Here is a 20,020-nt window from a genome sequence, read left to right as displayed (position 1 = left end):
AAAATACATTAAAAAAGGGTCTGTGAGGAGGTGAGGGGATGTTTGCTCTTTTAGCGGTCTTTTCTGTCTTTCTCCCGAACGAAAGAGTGTCGCTAACATGAGCTGAAGCTGTCGTGACGGCCTGTCTTTATAAAAATACATTTTCTATGCAGACCCGATCCGACGATCTCCTGTTGTTCTTCACTGATATCCAACACAACGCAGACTAAAAGAAGCATACGGTTACATGTACGCATTTTGAGCTATCCGCGGATGTCTCGCCGTGTGATTCCGCGTGAATGTCTACGCCGAAACAAACCATTATGTGTGTGTGTGTGTGTGTGTATGTGTCCACAAGGTAAATGGATTTTGAAACATAGTAAAATATGTTTTATTTGAAAACATAAAAATGCAGAATGTTTCTTGGGTAGGTTTAGGGGCAGGGGGAGTGTGTGTGTGTGTGTGTGTGTGTGTGTGTGTGTGTGTGTGTGTGTGTGTGTGTGTGGTGGGTAGGTTTAGGCCTCATCCACACGAAGCCAGCGCTTTCCCAATCCAATCTTTTTTTTCCCTCGTTTCAAGAAATATCTGCGTCCACACGAGATTACGAAAACTGACTAAAAACGATGTAGTTTGCATGCCAGGCCAGTGTGTGGCGCTGTAATTCTGCCACAGAAATACACTAAAAACAGAGCAGAAGAGTTGTGGCTAGCAGGGGTATAGCAGTGGTCGGAGGTGAGGCAAAATCTCACAATTAAATAACAATAAATACATTTGCTACTTAACAGATGTGTTTTATTAATGCCTACACCTACCCTAAACACACCCTTACAGTACTGCAGATACGGTCATTAAATGAGGCGATATTGATGAGCTCATGCCCAGAGCCCGTAGTTGTATCCCTTACCTCTTCACCGAGCTGGACGTAGTGTGATGACATCACCGTTTCAGAAAATATACGGATTCGCTGTACACACGACAACGGAAGATGATCGTTTTCAGATTTACCCACTTTGGGACCCGGTTTCGAAAAATATCGGATTCATGCTTCTAAAACGCCGGATCCGTGTGGACGAAACGCTGATACGGTACAAAATTTATACGTATACAGCTAAACGCGTCTCCGTGTGGACGGGGCCTTAGGGACAGTGTGTGTGTGTGTGTGTGTGTGTGTGTGTGTGTGTGTGTGTGTGTTTGTGTGTGTGTGTGTGTGTGATGGGTAGGTTTAGGGGTAGTGTAAGGGGATAGAAAATACAGTTTGTACAGTATAAAAACCATTACGCCTATGGAATGTACCCATATGTCACAAAAACAATTGTGTGTGTGTGTGTGTGTGTGTGTGTGTGTGTGTGTGTGTGTGTGTGTGTGTGTGTTGGGTAGGCTTAGGGGTAGGGGCAGTGTAGGGGGATGGAATGAAATGGCGTTGATAAAAGCGTTTATGCGTCTTGACAGCACGGCAAAATGGCATCTGAATCGGCGTATCATACATACACCATTTCATGAGATCAGTCTGTCCTGCCTTCAAATGTGTCCTCCGAAGGCAGCATATTCCAGGTTTCGGACGCAGCCAGGGTTGCATTATTCTCACTCTGGCCGCAGGTCTTCTTTAATGGCTTTATACAGTTGTAGGAGTGCGTTTGCCCACAGCTCCCTCTGGTGGCCGGGGTCGGTATATTGGAGTTGTTGTGCCATAAACACCATAGTGAGCACCGTGCGCTCGAAGTCCTCCATCCGCAGCGAGCCACGCCGCAGAGCCAGCTGAGCACTGAGCCGCTGGATCTCAGAGAGGCTTCTGGGAAGCACGTCCTCACACAGGACCTCCAGAACCTCCAGCTTCCTCATGGACGCCAGTTCCCGATCCAATACGTGGAGCGTCCCGCGTGCAGCATCCATGTACGCGCCCGACAACAACACCTGCAGAACAAGACGACCAAAAATACTGAAGAAATAACACCGAAAATAACAAAAATATGTTTTGCCTACGGTCAAATTAAGTTATTTAATTTTTTTAAAACTTTTGAATGGTTTAAACATTCAATTCAAACATTAAGGCCGCATTTACACTGCAGGTCTTGATGCACATTTGATGCAGGAAGAACGTTTGCACATAAAGTTGAGAGAACCTTGACAGAACGTTCTGAGAACATTATTAAAGGCCAGATAACGTTGAACGAACGATCTATTAACGTTACTGGAAGAACGTTTGCTCATAACGTTGAGAGAACCTTGACAGAACGTTCTGAGAACATTATTAAAGGCCAGATAACGTTGAACGAACGCTCTATTAACGTTACTGGAGGAACGTTTGCTCATAACGTTGAGGAAACCTTGACAGAACGTTCTGAGAACATTATTAAAGGCCAGATAACGTTGAACGAACGCTCTATTAACGTTACTGGAAGAACGTTTGCTCATAACGTTGAGAGAACCTTGACAGAACGTTCTGAGAACATTATTAAAGGCCAGATAACGTTGAACGAACGCTCTATTAACGTTACTGGAGGAACGTTTGCTCATAACGTTGAGAGAACCTTGACAGAACGTCTCCTGTTAGCTGTAAAGCAGCTCTACTAGCTCAGTTCAATAGTGTCAATGTTGCAAAGTTCATCCATTATGAAGCAAATTTGATTCGGTTATGAAGCAGCTCTACAGAAGACAATAGTGTCATTACGGAGATCAAGTTTTGTTCTCATCTGATATTATCAGTGCTGTCAAACTGATGATATTAAGTCTTTCAAAACCAATTTAAAAGAGGCACATGAATGCAAAATAACTGATTCGCATTGGCATTGATTCAGTGACATTCAGCGACTCATTAAAACAGCTGTTATGGTGGATGAATATCTGCTGTCTGATGAGAGTTCAGTCCGATGTCTTGTTCGATCTGTCTTTAGTGCATGACGAGGCCGATCATCAGTCTTCAGATATCAGCTGGAGTCATGCAGACCACACCGCTGGAATATTAATGTCTTTTTTGTTTTTTGGATTGAATCTATAATGGAGATCTTGTTTATCTCTCAGTATGGAGCCGCTGAAGGATCTGACAGCTGGAGAGATTGCAGAGCTCAGCACAACTCAATAACTGAATAAACTCAAGCGTATGAAGAGATAATAAGAGCTGAGCTATTGATCGCTTCCTTCATTCAGCGAACGATGCCGAAAACCACATTAAACACGGCAGATAAACAACACAGAGGACAGTTTCATTGCTCTGCAAACTTTAGCTTCTCCTAAATTTCTTCTTAGAAGAAAAACTTTGAGCTATTTTGAAACTTTGAGCTCATATTAAAAGTGTTGGAGACATTGTGAGATCTCTAGAAGACGGATGTGAGATGTGGGTAATTTAAAAATCTCACAGAAGGCACAATAAGTCATGGTCATGGCTGGGCATCAGAGGAACTGTAACACTGAGCAATTAAAGGCATTTTAAGATGACTGTAGGCAAGATGGCAAAAAAATCATAAATATAGTCACTGATAAAATAATGTAATGGTTTATTACTTTCAACCAATAGGTGGCACTATGACCAAATTGATGTGGTGTGGTCAAAGTGAGATGACTAAAGAGTCCTTTTAGCATCATTCCTCAAATTTGTTGTTGCGCTATATGAAAATGGCTTCGTCTATTGACATGAAATCCATAACTTGTTGTTGGCACAGTCTGATGATGATACAATTTGATTTTGGTGAAGATCGGACAAACGATCTAGGAGGAGTTTGAAAAAATAGGTTTAGAAATAAAATCAAAATGGCGGACAGGAAGTTCGGACAAATATGGCAAAATTTGTATCTATGGTCTCAGCATGACCCACGGAATCTATTAAGACTAGAATCTTTACTATGGGCAAATTTAATCAAAAGTTATTAGCAGTTTTGTACATTTTTGAAAGTTTCCCCAAACCTGGAGCACGGAGGAATTGAGCAGAAAACATACGGAGTTTCATAACGATATGCCAATGCCTTCGTTAAATATATAATTTTATTGACAAAATTCTAAATGGCTGACGCCCCACAAATGGCCGATATGGGAAAATTGGGTATCGCATGACTCAGAATGATGTACCAAATCTTAAGAACATTGTCAAAGGCCAGATAACGTTGAACGAACGCTGTATTAGCGTTACTGGAAGAACGTTTGCTCATAACGTTGAGGAAACCTTGACAGAACGTTCTGAGAACATTATTAAAGGCCAGATAACGTTGAACGAACGCTCTATTAACGTTACTGGAAGAACGTTTGCTCATAACGTTGAGAGAACCTTGACAGAACGTTCTGAGAACATTATTAAAGACCAGATAACGTTGAACGAACGCTCTATTAACGTTACTGGAAGAACGTTTGCTCATAACGTTGAGAGAACCTTGACAGAACGTTCTGAGAACATTATTAAAGGCCAGATAACGTTGATCGAACGCTCTATTAGCATTACTGGAAGAACGTTTGCTCATAACGTTGAGGGAACCTTAACAGAACGTTCTGAGAACATTATTAAAGACCAGATAGCGTTGAACTAATGCTCTATTAACGTTACTGGAAGAACGTTTGCTCATAACGTTGAGGGAACCTTGACAGAACGTTCTGAGAACATTATTAAAGGCCAGATAACGTTGAACGAACGCTCTATTAACGTTACTGGAAGAACGTTTGCTCATAACGTTGAGGGAACCTTGACAGAACGTTCTGAGAACATTATTAAAGGTCAGATAACGTTGAACGAACGCTCTATTAGCGTTACTGGAAGAACGTTTGCTCATAACGTTGAGGGAACCTTGACAGAACGTTCTGAGAACATTATTAAAGGTCAGATAACGTTGATCGAACGCTCTATTAACGTTACAGGAGGAACGTTTGCTCATAACGTTGAGGGAACCTTGACAGAACGTTCTGAGAACATTATTAAAGACCAGATAACGTTGAACGAACGCTCTATTAACGTTACTGGAAGAACGTTTGCTCATAACGTTGAGGGAACCTTGACAGAACGTTCTGAGAACATTATGAAAGGTCAGATAACGTTGAACGAACGCTCTATTAGCGTTACTGGAAGAACGTTTGCTCATAACGTTGAGGGAACCTTGACAGAACGTTCTGAGAACATTATTAAAGGTCAGATAACGTTGAACGAACGCTCTATTAGCGTTACTGGAAGAACGTTTGCTCATAACGTTGAGGGAACCTTGACAGAACGTTCTGAGAACATTATTAAAGGCCAGATAACGTTGAACAAACGCTCTATTAACGTTACAGGAAGAACGTTTGCTCATACCATTCTTACATTCTTATGGATAAGTGGAACTTTGGACAGTTGGTGGCGCTAGAGGGGTTGAGTTAGAGACTCCAAATTTGCTATGGTGACAGGTCAGACAGTCCTCTTGCTGTGTGCCACATTTCATAACGTTCCCACAATCGGTTCTATTGGCTGTCATAGACTGAAGAGCGGAAGAAGAAGAATGAGAACGCAAACGATTACAATAGATGCTCACACACCCTTTAAGCATGTCCTTAAAGGGATAGTTCACCCCAAAATTAAAATATGATGTTTATCTGCTGACCCCCAGGGCATCAACATGTAGGTGTGTGTGTTTCTTCAGTAGAACACTCAATCGTTGCAGTCTGTCAGTCATAATGTATGTGAATGGGTGACAACTCTATGAGAGTTAAAAAAAACATGCTTAGACAACATGCACAAAACCCTGCTGCTCATGACGACACATTGATGTCTTAAGACACAAACCGATCGGTTTCTGTGAGACACACAACAGTAATTAAGTTATATTTTTACCTCAAATCCAGACGAATCTCATCTAGTGTTCCCATCCGCTATTACTGCCATCTGATAAGGTCAGACCGATGCGATCATAGATATATATATAGATCCTCATTAGTGCCTGCGCAGATCAGCCGAATGAGGCACCTACATAATATATATCTTAATTTGTGTTCTCCTGAAGAAACAAACACACCTCATGTTGATGCCCTGGGGGTCAGCAGATAAACATCACATTTACATTTTTTAGGGAAATATCCCTTTAAAGCTGCTTTGAAACCATATGTATTGTGTAAAGCACTGCAAGTAAACATTGAGTTGGACGGATATCATATGTGTGATATTTCTGTCATAAGGGTAAATCTCATGGCACCTCGTAGAGAAGGCTGGCGTCTTCCACAGATTTCTGGAAGGAGGGGTTGAGCAGGGCCGGCGTCCCGCGCTTCACTCTGAAGGCCGATGGGTACAAAGCTGAGAGACAGAGAGAATCATGGGTCATGTGACTGACACACTTTACCTTTAAAATATACTGACAAAACACTAAAATAATGCGATAAACATTCATTTAACAACATAAAACCTAATGCACATAAGACAAAACTATGAATGATAGCAGTGAAAACCCGTCAAATGTGATTTTGGGAATGTTTTCATTTCCCAGCGAACAAAATGTTTTTGTAAGAACATCTTTTGAAATGTTCAAAATGTCATGCGGACGTTACGGGAACATTTCATTTGCATGTTACATGTTCTCCAAACATTCTTAAAGGTCCACTGAAATCAAAATTGACGTTTTTTAGCTTTTAGTATGACTGTGTTAGCTTTAAAGTTATTAATGAGCTGGTATGTTCCAAAACTATGACAAAATTTGCATTTAGAAGATATGAGCATTCAAAATGTACAGTCTCTCACTTCCATTGGGGCGGTGAAATGCTATTTCATGCATACTGAGCTTTTTACACAGTTAAAGACATAAACATAGACAAAGTTTCAAAAACTAATGTTGGACGTTAGATGGAGTATTTCTGTGTCAAAAATACTCCTTCTGGTTTCTCACAAGTTTCGGAGAGTTTTTTTCGAGTATGGGTCGGCTTGACGTTAATAGAGCGGAAGGTCCTTGTATGGGCCGTACGGCTCTTCTCCCGGTAGGGTGCGCGCGCGTGACTAGAGCGAGAGAGGAAACGCACGCCCATAAACACTCTCAGCTGCAGATCCAGTCCTCCGTGAACACTTCTGACGCGCCGCGCTCCACTTTATTCCTATGGGTGACGTCGAGCGACTTCAACGCTTCAGCACAGCATTCTGGGAAGGCAGCGCTGCATTTGAACCGATTTGAACGCAGAAATGACGGGAAGCTTCACAACATCGCTTCAGTCGCGTCGCAAAGTGGATCTCCACGGTCACTGCTGTCAGGACTTCACCAAATCATACCAAAGAAGTGTGTTTCTGACGGAGCGGTCCCAGCGATAAAGGTTCGGTCCTGCTTTGGAAGCAGCCGGTGAGTTAAACTGCTTCAGATGTCTGTGCTGTCGGCTATCGTCGCGTGAGTAAACATCAGTAAACGACACGATCGCGTGCTTCGTCATTCAAATGCGCTAACGGACTCCATTGCTGTTCTCTGTATAACGTTACACTAGTCTGACGTGCTAAACCGTTCTGCTTGCTACTGCTAAGGTCTAGTCGCATACAATAGTCCATAAACTGAATCATGTCCTCATAAACTGCGAGTAAACACACACAAATGTTGCCAAATACCCATCCAGGCGCTCGTTTTTTTCCGGAAAGACTCGGTACAGCCTATATTTCTTTTATAAATATAATAAAACTAAAGACTTTTCGGAGATATGAAGGATGCAATACTACTCTATAGGTACTCAAGATTGACGTGAGATTGACTGAAACTGAGTGTCCCCCCCCCCCCTTAAAACGAATCTCAGATCTCAGATCATCGCAGACTTCACTTTCTCATCAAATCTTCTGTCCAATCAAAATGCTCTCTAGAATCTAAAGCCCCGCCCCCTACACTGCTGAAGCTGCTGTCAGTTGTTCACACATTTAATAATTTCTACATGGTGAAAGGCACATAGCACACTATATATGCAATAAGAAACGGTTCAGTGTAAATATGCGTTCAGTTGAGGCGAATGAAGTCTGTTTTCACGTTAGTTTCACACACACACACCAACGGCTCTGGTCTAAATCTAGACTACAGACACGAGAGCGCAGCGCGGATCATATGTGCGAGTCGGCACAGACAACAAACATATCGACCCGTTTGAATTCTGCACAGAATGCTTTCAGAGCGATATGGAGGAGATTATGATGATAAACAGTGTTAGAGGAAACTGGCTTTACCGAACAGAAAGGTCCGCTCTAGCGCTGTAGTCAAACTGTGTATTAACGAAACGCTATTGGCTGTTTCAAAAAAGGGGAGGAGCTTCTTACAGCTGGAGCCGTTTCAGGGGAAATTACGTCAAGACGTTCAATAATGCGGCATGTTTTAAGGCACTTCAGTGGGCCTTTATGTAGTAACATTAATAAAAATAAATAAAATTAGGCCAGGTAGGCTAAAACTGAAATGTTTCAGGAGAATACACCACATGAACGATATGTATAAATTATGTTTTCTGTGCTAACGTTTTGAACGTTAAACGATCAGAGTCATGACAGGCCAGAAAACGTATCACACACGTCTGAATTCTGCACAGAATTATATTTTAAAGCGATATGTAGGAGATAAGGAGGAGAAACAGTTTGAGAATCAGTTACAGATTAGGAGGAAACTGCAGCTGTGATATAAATTAAATGCTATTGGCCATTTTAAAAAAAAGGGGGAGGAGCTGTTTAATATGCCTGGCACGGTCTTTCTGTTTCAGTGGAAATTACGTCAACACATTGAATAATGCTGTGCGTTTCAAGGCACTCCAGCGGCCTGTGAACACACTGACATGTTTTGGCAGCACATGTGTTAAGCAGCTGCACGTCTGCGTGTGATTGGCTGTCCGTGAGCATGTCAGCGGATGACTGACAGCGCAGCGCCTGTCGCTTTGAGATATTGGTCTCTTTCCATCATGACAGCTGTGTTTAACATCTGCATTACAGGCCTGCAGACGAAAGACACGGATCTGATGGAGCCACATCTGTGACGCACTGTTGCAGAAAGCAATCGCGCACGAATAATGCAGAGCAAGGTGATATATTTGATTTAGTCATTCAACAACCAATTAGTCAAGTTAACTAGTTAAAGGGATAGCTCACCCAAACGTGATAATGTGATGTTTATCTGCTGACCCCCAGCGCGTCCAACATGCAGGTGTGTGTGTTTCTACAGTAGAACACACATGAAGATTTTAACTCAGCCGTTGCTGTGTGTCGGTCATATAATGATGTGAATGGGCAACAATTCTATGAGAGCAAGAGAAACATGCTTAGACAACATGCACAAAGAGCCCTGTGGCTCATGACGACACACTGATGTCTTAAGACACAAAACCATCAGTTTGTGTAAGAAATCGAGCCGTATTTATATCATTTTTTACCTCAAATATAACGCTATATCCAACAGCCTGGAACGCCATGGGCGTAGATTACTTTTAATAAAATGTATTTTCGTCCCCCGTACTTTAACTGGGTCTCACGGATCCTAGTCAACCCGCTCCGAGCGGGATTCGAACCGGCGTTACATGCGCGGCGGTGGGCAAGTTGACAGTAAACTCGGTTGATAGCGCGCCTCTTAAAGTCACGGGCAAGAGTATTTACATGGAAACTGAACGCTGACTTTATCATCATTACTCCAGACTTCAGTGTCACATGATCCTTCACTAATCATTCTCATATGAAGATTTTATAATCAAGAAACATTTATGATTATTATCCAAAAAAATGTGGAAACCATGATAGGCCCACATTTTATTTGTCAGGATTCTTTGATGGATAGAAAGTTCAATGGACAGCAATTATTTGCATTTATTAAATAAATTATTATCTTTTGTATATTAAAAATATCACTTGTGATCAATTTAATGCATGTCTGATAAATAAAAGTAATAATTTTTCTAGAATGGTATGGTTGTTTCCACAAAAATGAAGCAGCACCATAAGCAACGGTTGAGTTAAAAAAAAATCTTCATTTGTGTTCTCCTGTAGAAACACACACACCTACATGTTGGACACACCAGGGGTCAGCAGATAAATATCACACTCTCATTTTTGGGTGAGCTATCCCTTTAATCTAGACGAGGGAAACAGTTGGAAATAACCATCTTAGACCGAAAACTAGTTGGAAGCTGAAGGGTCACATGTTTGATTAGCTCAGGATGTCGCGGACATCACAGGCATTCCACATCTGTTTGGAGCGATCAGCTGCAGATGTGTGTCGGTCACCCTTCACAAACTTCACCCTTTAAAATCTCACAAACACTGTGTGTTCTGTTTCTCTAAGGACTTAAGGTGCCTCTGTTAGATATTAAGAGATAAAAGGCAAAGGGGTTAGTATAAGTCTTCAAATATAAAAATACACAAAGTATATCTCGTACACACACACACACACACACACACACACACACACACACACACACACACACACACACACACACAAACCCCTAAACCAACCTACCCATCACACACACACACACACACACACATGTTGGTCTATGTGGTTTACAGGGACTCTCCATAGGCGTAATGGTTTTTATACTGTACAAACCGTATTTTCTATCCCCTTACACTGCCCCTAAACCTACCCATCACACACACACACACACATACACTGCCCCTAAACCTACCCATCACAGCAAACATTCTGCATTTTTACTTTCTCAAAAAAACATCATTTAGTGTTTTTAAGGCCATTTGAATTATGAGGACATTTGATATGTCCTCATAAACCACATTTATAGTGTAATACCCATGTAGTTATACAAATTTGTGTCCTCATAAACCACATAAACAGGCTCACACACACACACACACACACACACACACAAAACCCCTAAACCAACCTACCCATCACACACACACACACACACACACACACACACACACACACACACACACACACAAAACCCCTAAACCTACCCATCACAGGAAACATTCTGCATTTTTACTTTCTCAAAAAAACTCCTCCTGTGTGATTTATAAGATGTTTTCCTCATGGGGACCTAAAAATGTCCCCACAAGGACAAGGATTTCGGATATTGCCATATTTGTGGGGACATTTTGTCCCTTTAACGCAGGGATTACCAGGCCACACACACACACACAGTATATTATCCAGTAGCACAACTGTTTTCAACTCCGATAATGATAATCATAAGTGTGTGTTGATCATCAGATCCTCATGAGAGTGATTAGTGAAGGATCATGTGACACTGACGACTGGAGTAATGATGATAAACTCAGCTTTGATCACAGGAATAAATTACACTTTACTATATATTCACATAGAGAACTGATGATTTACATTATAATAATATTTCACTATTTTACTGTATTTTTTATCAAATAAACGCAGCCTTGATGACCAGAAGACTAAGAGACTCTTTCATTATAACAGTATTTGACAGAGAAGTTGTGTTGTATGGGGATGGGAGAAACACACCCAAAATAGCGTCGGTTAAAGGCGTGGGAGGAAATAGCCACAATTTTTCAGCGTTTCAGTTTTTTCAGTTTTTCAGTCGATTTTTTTCCTGGTTCTTGACGGACAAACCAATGTGTCAGATGTCCTTATATTCATATATGTCTTGCCACTATTGGGCAAACAGGTCTGATCCTTAATTACTACAATTAGCCTGAATAATTTGTACGCTAGATTTATGCCTATTTTTCACATCTTCGTGGCACACCACAATGATTTCCGTCATCTCGTGTTAATATTTTTTTTAGTGTAACAATTTATGATTTGCAAAAATAACTCTTGCATCTGTGTAGATTACATGAGCAGAGTGTATGCGCGTTGTGCACGCTATACATTATGGTCAAGCATTCGCCCTTAAAATAGCATAATGAACAACGCGCAACGCGCCGCTGACTTTAGACTGGGTTTATTCTGGTCAGTGGTGCATCTGTTTAATGGAACAGCAGAATAGCTCCAGGGATTGTTTGCGCCGGAACACGCCTCCTTTTTTGCACTGAACCGCCCAGGGAGCGCAAGTTCATTCACTAGTTTAGCGACGTGCTTCTGTGGAGGGAAAAGCGCGCTTTGCGCGGGTGCAAAATAGGAATGACACATGCGTCGGTGTACAAAGTCAATTGCGCTGGGTGCAGGATAGGGCTCTTAGAGTTGATTCTCAAGATAAACATGAACAACATTTCAAAACACGAGTTGGACGTATGACAGAGTATTTCTGTGTTGAATACACTCCTTCAGGATTCAAACAAGTTTCGGGAAGGGTTTTTCCGAGTATGGCCCTGTATGACATCATATAGGGCGGAACTCCTTATATGGGCACTTCTCCCGGATGAGCGCACGCACGCACGCACACACACACAAACACACACACACCAACGAACTTCGTTCGGGTTACGGGGGTCGGTGGCGGTGCTGGCATTGTGCGTTTAGACACAAGATCAACAATCCCAGTAAAGAAGTGTGTGTGTGTGTGTGTGTGTGTGTGTGTTTGTGTGTGTGTTTCTGGTGTGAGGGAAATATCACCTTGTTCAGCTTCCCAAATAACCCAGCGTTAAGGGAAGAGTGGATGCAGTTTGTGTTTCCGGAGTTCTGCGAGTGTGTGTGTGCGTGTGTGTTTGTTCCCAGTCATGAGTGAAAACCACAGGCGGTGAGTGAAACTGCAGCAAATGTGTGTGTTTTGTTGGCATTGGCACGTAAGTGCATATAATGTGAACAACACCTATCGTATAGTGAATCGAGAAGTTATCCAGTGGTAATGCCATGATCTGTTTGTGTGTGTGTGTGTGTGTGGGGCCTGGTAATCCCTACGTTATGGGGACAAAATGTCCCCACAAAGATGGCTATATCCGAAATCCTTGTCCTTGTGGGGACATTTTTTGGTCCCCATGAGGAAAACATCTTATAAATCACACAGAAGGAGTTTTTTAAGAAAGTAAAAATGCAAAATGTTTCCTGTGATGGGTAGGTTTAGGGGCAGTGTGTGTGTGTGTGTGTGTGTGTGTGTGTGTGTGTGTGTGTGTGTGTGATGGGTAGGTTTAGGGGCAGTGTGTGTGTGTGTGTGTGTGTGTGTGTGTGATGGGTAGGTTTAGGGGCAGTGTGTGTGTGTGTGTGTGTGTGTGTGTGTGTGTGTGTGTGTGTGTGTGTGTGTGTGTGTGATGGGTAGGTTTAGGGGCAGGGGCAGTGTAAGGGGATAGGATGTACAGTTTGTACAGTATGAAATCCATTACGCCTATGGAAAGTCCCCAAAAAACATGGAAACACAACGTGTGTGTGTGTGTGTGTGTGTGTGTGTGTGTGTGTGTGTGTGTGTGTGTGTGTGTGTGTGTGTGTGTGTGTGTGTGTCTTTAGCTCCGCCCACTGCACGCCTCCATGGACTCGGCTGTTTTCAGAAAGAATCGGTTCAGTGTCTCTGTCTTTTATAAATATGATAAACTAAAGACTCTTGTGAGATATGAAGGATCAACACGACTCTATAGATACTCAAGATGAACACGAGACTGGTGTGTGAATGTGTGTGTTCTGGCCCTTTAAAATGTAAACTTGTTTTGGAACGTTCAGTGAACATTCTAAAGTAATGTTCCCATAATGTTTGAAGAACTATAAAACGGAACGTTGCCTTAAATTGACATTTTAAATGTTCACAGAATAACTTAATGTTTTTTGTTCGCTGTGACTTCAGAGCCAGTGAACATCCTTTATTTGTTCATCAGTAAACCTCCAGTAAAACGCTCAGAGTGTGTGTCATTAGCACTTTGTTTTGATTAAAGGACCCGTGAGCTGAAACTCCCCTCGGGTAGCTGAACATCTCTGTCTGCTACGGCTCATCTAATCCCACAAACACTTCTATAGACGCTTGACTTTCAGCCCAAACACAAACCCCGCGGCTCAGCCTGCTGCCATAGGACAGAGCTCAGCTTGTGGAGGAATCTAATGGCACACTGCAAAAAATGCATTTCTAACTTAGTATTTTTGTCTTGTTTCTAGCCTAAATATATACGAAAATTAAATTAATAAACATTTACTACACAAGCCAAAATTATTGTCTTGTTTTGGGAAAAAATAACTCAAAATTAAGAGAGTTTTTGCTTAAAGGTGCACTATGCAACTTTTCGTCCACTGGAGGGCGCCTGTTCTAAACGGCTCGTACTGGGACTTTTATTATGACGGGACGGGACACAGTCGCGCGCACTTCCGCTTTTTCCGGTCAGGTAAAGCAGCTCTTTTTATCATATCAGATACATTTAAGGGGCCAAGGGCTTCGGCCATCCGTCCGCTCTCTTCCCTGAACTGAACTGAAGTAGTGGGCTGTACTCTCCACACGATTGACATCAGGTTCAGGTACGCCAGGTCGGCTGGTGGTTATGTTGGCCGCATACCGCCTCCCATGGCCGAGACTGGTATTACGACACCTGTCGGCCGGGGCTAGTAACGCTACTGCTAATTACGGTTGATATCTCTGCAGCACTATAACTTGACATTTTTTTAATGACATCATCGCCCTTATTTCTTCTCATTCTTTTGATGCGTGTAGGTCATTTATTGAATATTTTTACCTCAATTTTTACACATGGCACCTTTAAAGGTGCTCTATGCAACTTTCCGTCCACTGGAGGGCATCTATTCAAAACAAAGGCGTAGTTTGATGACACCAAGTGTGAGCGCAGCATCTTGGGACATGTGGTCTTCACCTCACAGCCGGTGGAAAATAGGACTCGGGCAGAAATCATGTTCATGGATGCGGTTATTAACGTAGTGTAAAGCAGAGCAGGATCGAGTGTTGTGGAGCTGAGCACGGCCGCTGGAGAGATTGTTACACACACACACGCCTTATGAGAAATGGGACTTTTATTATGACGGGACGGGACACAGTCGCCGGGCGCACGCACTTCCGCTTTTCCGGTTATGAGTATAAGGTAAAGCAGCTCTGTTTATCATATTAGATATGTTTAAAATGATGTTATGACGTTACTCCGTGCGTTCACTTGTTCACACTGCTAAGAGTAAAGCGCTCCTGCCAAATAAAACCCGAAACCGAGGGTAGCGCAGATATGACGCGATTGAGAGGCGACTCCCTCAAACGCTACGCTGACACGTCCCGGTCCGCAGTTAAAATAGCAATTTTCTCACAATTTACACATAGTTGGAAACATCTGGGATATTATAAGAACTCAACTGAACAAAATATATAACACTGGCCTAGTGGTTTTTGGATATTTTACTGAAATACTGCATAGTGCACCTTTAAAATAAGCTCAATAATCTGCCAATGGGGCGAGTAAAATAATGTTGTTTTAAGATTATATTTCTCACCCCTCTGGCAGATTATTGAGCTTATTTTAAGTAAAAACTCTCAATTTTTTGTTATTTTTCCCCAAAACAAGACAATTACTTTTGTTTGTCTAGTAAATACTTCTTGTTTTAAGAATTTTTAGATGTTTGGACGAGAAACAAGACAAAAATACTGAGTAAGAAAGCATTTTTTTTGCAGTGCATGTCTCTGCAGATAAACGGAGATGTGGAGCCACCGGCGTGACACTATCGGTTCCCGTCATCTGGGCCCTCGCTGGACTCCATAGATATAACCGTAAAAGCCCAAGGTCACCAATCTCACACGATTAGCACGTCACATGATCCCACACACAACAGACACAAACTATCCATCATTCACCACGTCTGGAGGTCAGAAACTGAAGCTTCTGGGGAAACCTGCGTTATTTTAGTAGGCTATCATTGGGGGCGTTTACATGCACGTTCTTCAGCCGATTATGCCTAATAAGTAGGGCTGGGTATCGACTCAGATGTCCCAATTCGATTCGATTTCGATTCACAAACCCTCAAACCGATTCGATTTCGATTCTCGATTCACAAGCCCTCAAACCGATTTAATTTCGATTCACAAACCCTCAAACCGATTGAATTTCGATTCACAAACCCTCAAACCGATTCAATTTCGATTCACAAACCCTCAAATCGATTCAATTTTGATTCACAAACCCTCAAACCGATTCAATTTCGATTCACAAACCCTCAAACCGATTCAATTTCGATTCACAAACCCTCAAACCGATTTGATTTCGATTTCGATTCACAAACCCTCAAACCGATTCAATTTCGATTCACAAACCCTCAAATCGATTCGATTTCGATTCACAAACCCTCAAACCGATTCGATTTCGATTCACAAACCCTCAAACCGATTCAATTTCGATTCACAAACCCTCAAACCGATTCAATTTCGATTCGCAAACCCTCAAACCGATTCAATTTCGATTCACAAACCCTCAAACCGATTCAATTTCGATTCACAAACCCTCAAACCGATTCGATTTCGATTCTCGATTCACAAGCCCTCAAACCGATTCAATTTCGATTCACAAACCCTCAAACCGATTCGATTTCGATTCTTGATTCACAAGCCCTCAAACCGATTCAATTTCGATTCACAAACCCTCAAACCGATTCAATTTCGATTCACAAGCCCTCAAACCGATTCAATTTCGATTCACAAACCCTCAAATCGATTCGATTTCGATTCACAAACCCTCAAACCGATTCGATTTCGATTCACAAACCCTCAAACCGATTCGATTTCGATTCACAAACCCTCAAACCGATTCAATTTCGATTCACAAACCCTCAAATCGATTCGATTTCGATTCACAAACCCTCAAACCGATTCGATTTCGATTCACAAACCCTCAAACCGATTCAATTTCGATTCACAAACCCTCAAACCGATTCGATTTCGATTCGCAAACCCTCAAACCGATTCAATTTCGATTCACAAACCCTCAAATCGATTCGATTTCGATTCTCGATTCACAAACCCTCAAACCGATTCAATTTCGATTCACAAACCCTCAAACCAATTCAATTTCGATTCACAAACCCTCAAATCGATTCGATTTCGATTCTCGATTCGATTTTCGATTCAACTCAAATGAGTATAGATTTAATACAAATACTAAGTATTTATAAAAAAGAACAGTGAACATAAGTGGGTAATTAAAAAGAAATGAAGAGCCTCAAACCTGTTTATTAAACTTTTTATTTTAAGTAACGTTACACTGAGTACATTAAAACAGAACGCATCTCTATATTTAAAAAATATCAAAAATACAGAAAAAACTGAATATTGTGATATATTATTACAATTTAAAATAATTGGTTTTCAGTGTATTCTCCTTTAAATGCTGATGTATTTGTGTGCTCAGAGCTGAATGTTCAGGATGGTTCCTCCAGTCTTCAGTGATCATGATCCTTCAGAAATCATTCTCAGATGAGGATTCATTAGGAGTGCCCGACACAGAGCTGATGATTAATATATGCTCATAACCTGTTATAGTTTTTTTTATAATACTAAGATGAATAAAGTCAAAAAAATTAAAATTTAAGAAAGAAGCAAATGTTTTAAAAATAGAAATTTGTAACAACAATATACACTACTGGTCAGTCTTTTTTTTCCTTCTTTTTTTCAAATAAATCAATAATTTTATTTAGCAAGGATTTGTTAAATTGATACAAATTGACAGTAAAGGAGATTTATGTCATTTGAATATGTTTTATTCTGAATAAATGCAGTTCTTTTAAATCTTTTACTCCTCAGATATATTAATCATCAGCTCTGTGTCCAACACTCGTAATGAATCCTCATCTGAGAATGATTTCTGAAGGATCATGATCACTGAAGACTGGAGGAACCATCCTGAACATTCAGCTCTGAGCACACAAATACATCAGCATTTAAAGGAGAATACACTACATTTTAAATTGTAATAATATATCACAATATTACATTTGTTTCTGTATTTTTGATCAAATAAATGCAGGCTTGATGAGCAGAAGAAACTTCTTTCAAAATAGTAATGTGTCCAAATGTTTGGCCTGTACTGTATAACGGATATATAACGGATGTACCTCTCCTCCAGTGAAGGGACGCTGTGATGGACATCTGACACATCAGCCCAAAAACAGACAGAATCCAGAGGGCCGTCATCCTGCTACAACTCTTCTGACAGCCACGCTGAACTGTAAATAAACAGAGAGAGAGAGAGAGAGAGAGAGAGAGAGAGAGAGAGAGAGAGAGAGAGAGAGAGAGAGAGAGAGAGAGAGAGAGAGAGAGAGAGAGAGAGAGAGAGAGACTCAACACACTCCTTCCTCCTCCCTCTTCGACGGGCTGGAATGTGTGTGTGTTTCATCTGGAAGTCATTGAACTCAAAGACAATCTGTTTGTCTGTTTCATCTCAAGTTCATCAGCACCAGCTCTTTCGTCTGCATCAGCCTTACGTCAGGGTTATCATCATTAAACAAAACTACAATTGACATTTTTTTGTGGATGACTTTTAGGGCATTTTGAGTCTAGATGAGATCTGTGACGTCTCTAAAAAAAAAACAGTCTCAGTGTTTTCAGTTTCAGGAATTCAGAGACTGTCGTTCCAGCGAACTGGCTGTTTACACTGGCGTCAGACTGCAGGACAATGAGTCCAGCAAACGGACCACATTATCACACATTAAAAAACATCTACATGCTTTTTGGGTCCAACTAACAAGAATGTAAATATTAAGTGATACATAAACACATTTTACAATCAGAACAAAAGCAAGTTTTAACTGCTTACCCAGCAAACACGTTCTGTCAAGGTTCTCTCAACGTTATGAACAAACGTTCTTTCCGTAACGTTAATAGAGCATTCGTTCAACTCATAACGTTGAGGGAACCTTGACAGAACATTCTGAGAACATTATTAAAGGCCAGATAACGTTGAACGAACGCTCTATTAACGTTACTGGAAGAACGTTTGCTCATAACGTTGAGGGAACCTTGACAGAACGTTCTGAGAACATTATTAAAGACCAGATAACGTTGAACGAACGCTCTATTAACGTTACTGGAAGAACGTTTGCTCATAACATTGAGAGAACCTTGACAGAACGTTCTGAGAACATTATTAAAGGCCAGATAACGTTGAACGAACGCTCTATTAACGTTACAGGAAGAACGTTTGCTCATAACGTTGAGAGAACCTTGACAGAACGTTCTGAGAACATTATTAAAGGCCAGATAACGTTGAACGAACGCTCTATTAACGTTACTGGAAGAACGTTTGGTCATAACGTAGAGAGAACCTTGACAGAACGTTCTGAGAACATTATTAAAGGCCAGATAACGTTGAACGAACGCTCTATTAACGTTACTGGAAGAACGTTTGCTCATAACGTTGAGGGAACCTTGACAGAACGTTCTGAGAACATTATTAAAGGCCAGATAACGTTGAACGAACGCTCTATTAACGTTACTGGAAGAACGTTTGCTCATAACGTTGAGAGAACCTTGACAAAACGTTCTGAGAACATTATTAAAGGCCAGATAACGTTGAACGAACGCTCTATTAACATTACTGGAAGAACGTTTGCTCATAACGTTGAGGGAACCTTGACAGAACGTTCTGAGAACATTATTAAAGACCAGATAACGTTGAACGAACGCTCTATTAACGTTACTGGAAGAACGTTTGCTCATAACGTTGAGGGAACCTTGACAGAACGTTCTGAGAACATTATTAAAGGCCAGATAACGTTGAACGAACGCTCTATTAACGTTACTGGAAGAACATTTGCTCATAACGTTGAGAGAACCTTGACAGAAAGTTCTGAGAACATTATTAAAGGCCAGATAACGTTGAACGAACGCTCTATTAACGTTACTGGAAGAACGTTTGCTCATAACGTTGAGGGAACCTTGACAGAACGTTCTGAGAACATTATTAAAGGCCAGATAACGTTGAAGGAACGCTCTATTAACGTTACTGGAAGAACGTTTGCTCATAACGTTGAGAGAACCTTGACAGAACGTTCTGAGAACATTATTAAAGGCCAGATAACGTTGAACGAACGCTCTATTAACGTTACTGGAAGAACGTTTGCTCATAACGTTGAGAGAACCTTGACAGAACGTTCTGAGAACATTATTAAAGGCCAGATAACGTTGAACGAACGCTCTATTAACGTTACTGGAAGAACGTTTGCTCATAACGTTGAGAGAACCTTGACAGAACGTTCTGAGAACATTATTAAAGGCCAGATAACGTTGAACGAACGCTCTATTAACGTTACTGGAAGAACGTTTGCTCATAACGTTGAGGGAACCT

The 20,020-nt window shown here is 41.3% G+C and overlaps 1 protein-coding gene across 1 annotated transcript in view; it reads right to left on the bottom strand.

Moving 5' to 3' along the window:
• Positions 1-461: 461 nt before the first annotated feature.
• Positions 462-20,020, bottom strand: part of LOC137049544 (protein FAM180A) — a 28,920-nt gene continuing 9,361 nt past the window's right edge. Inside the window, exons 2-4 of the mRNA XM_067428096.1 lie at positions 17,790-17,900; positions 6,117-6,214; positions 462-1,890 (exon numbers count right to left, since the gene is read on the bottom strand). Of these exons, the coding sequence (XP_067284197.1) occupies positions 1,561-1,890; positions 6,117-6,214; positions 17,790-17,868 (507 nt within the window). The 5' untranslated portion in view covers positions 17,869-17,900 and the 3' untranslated portion in view covers positions 462-1,560. The remainder of the gene's footprint in view (positions 1,891-6,116; positions 6,215-17,789; positions 17,901-20,020) is intronic.

Source organism: Pseudorasbora parva, chromosome 20 (genome assembly GCF_024679245.1).
Source record: "Pseudorasbora parva isolate DD20220531a chromosome 20, ASM2467924v1, whole genome shotgun sequence".
NCBI classification, from domain to species: domain Eukaryota; kingdom Metazoa; phylum Chordata; class Actinopteri; order Cypriniformes; family Gobionidae; genus Pseudorasbora; species Pseudorasbora parva.
The sequence above is the reverse complement of the archived record's forward strand: the minus strand, read 5'-3'. Positions and strand labels throughout refer to the sequence as shown.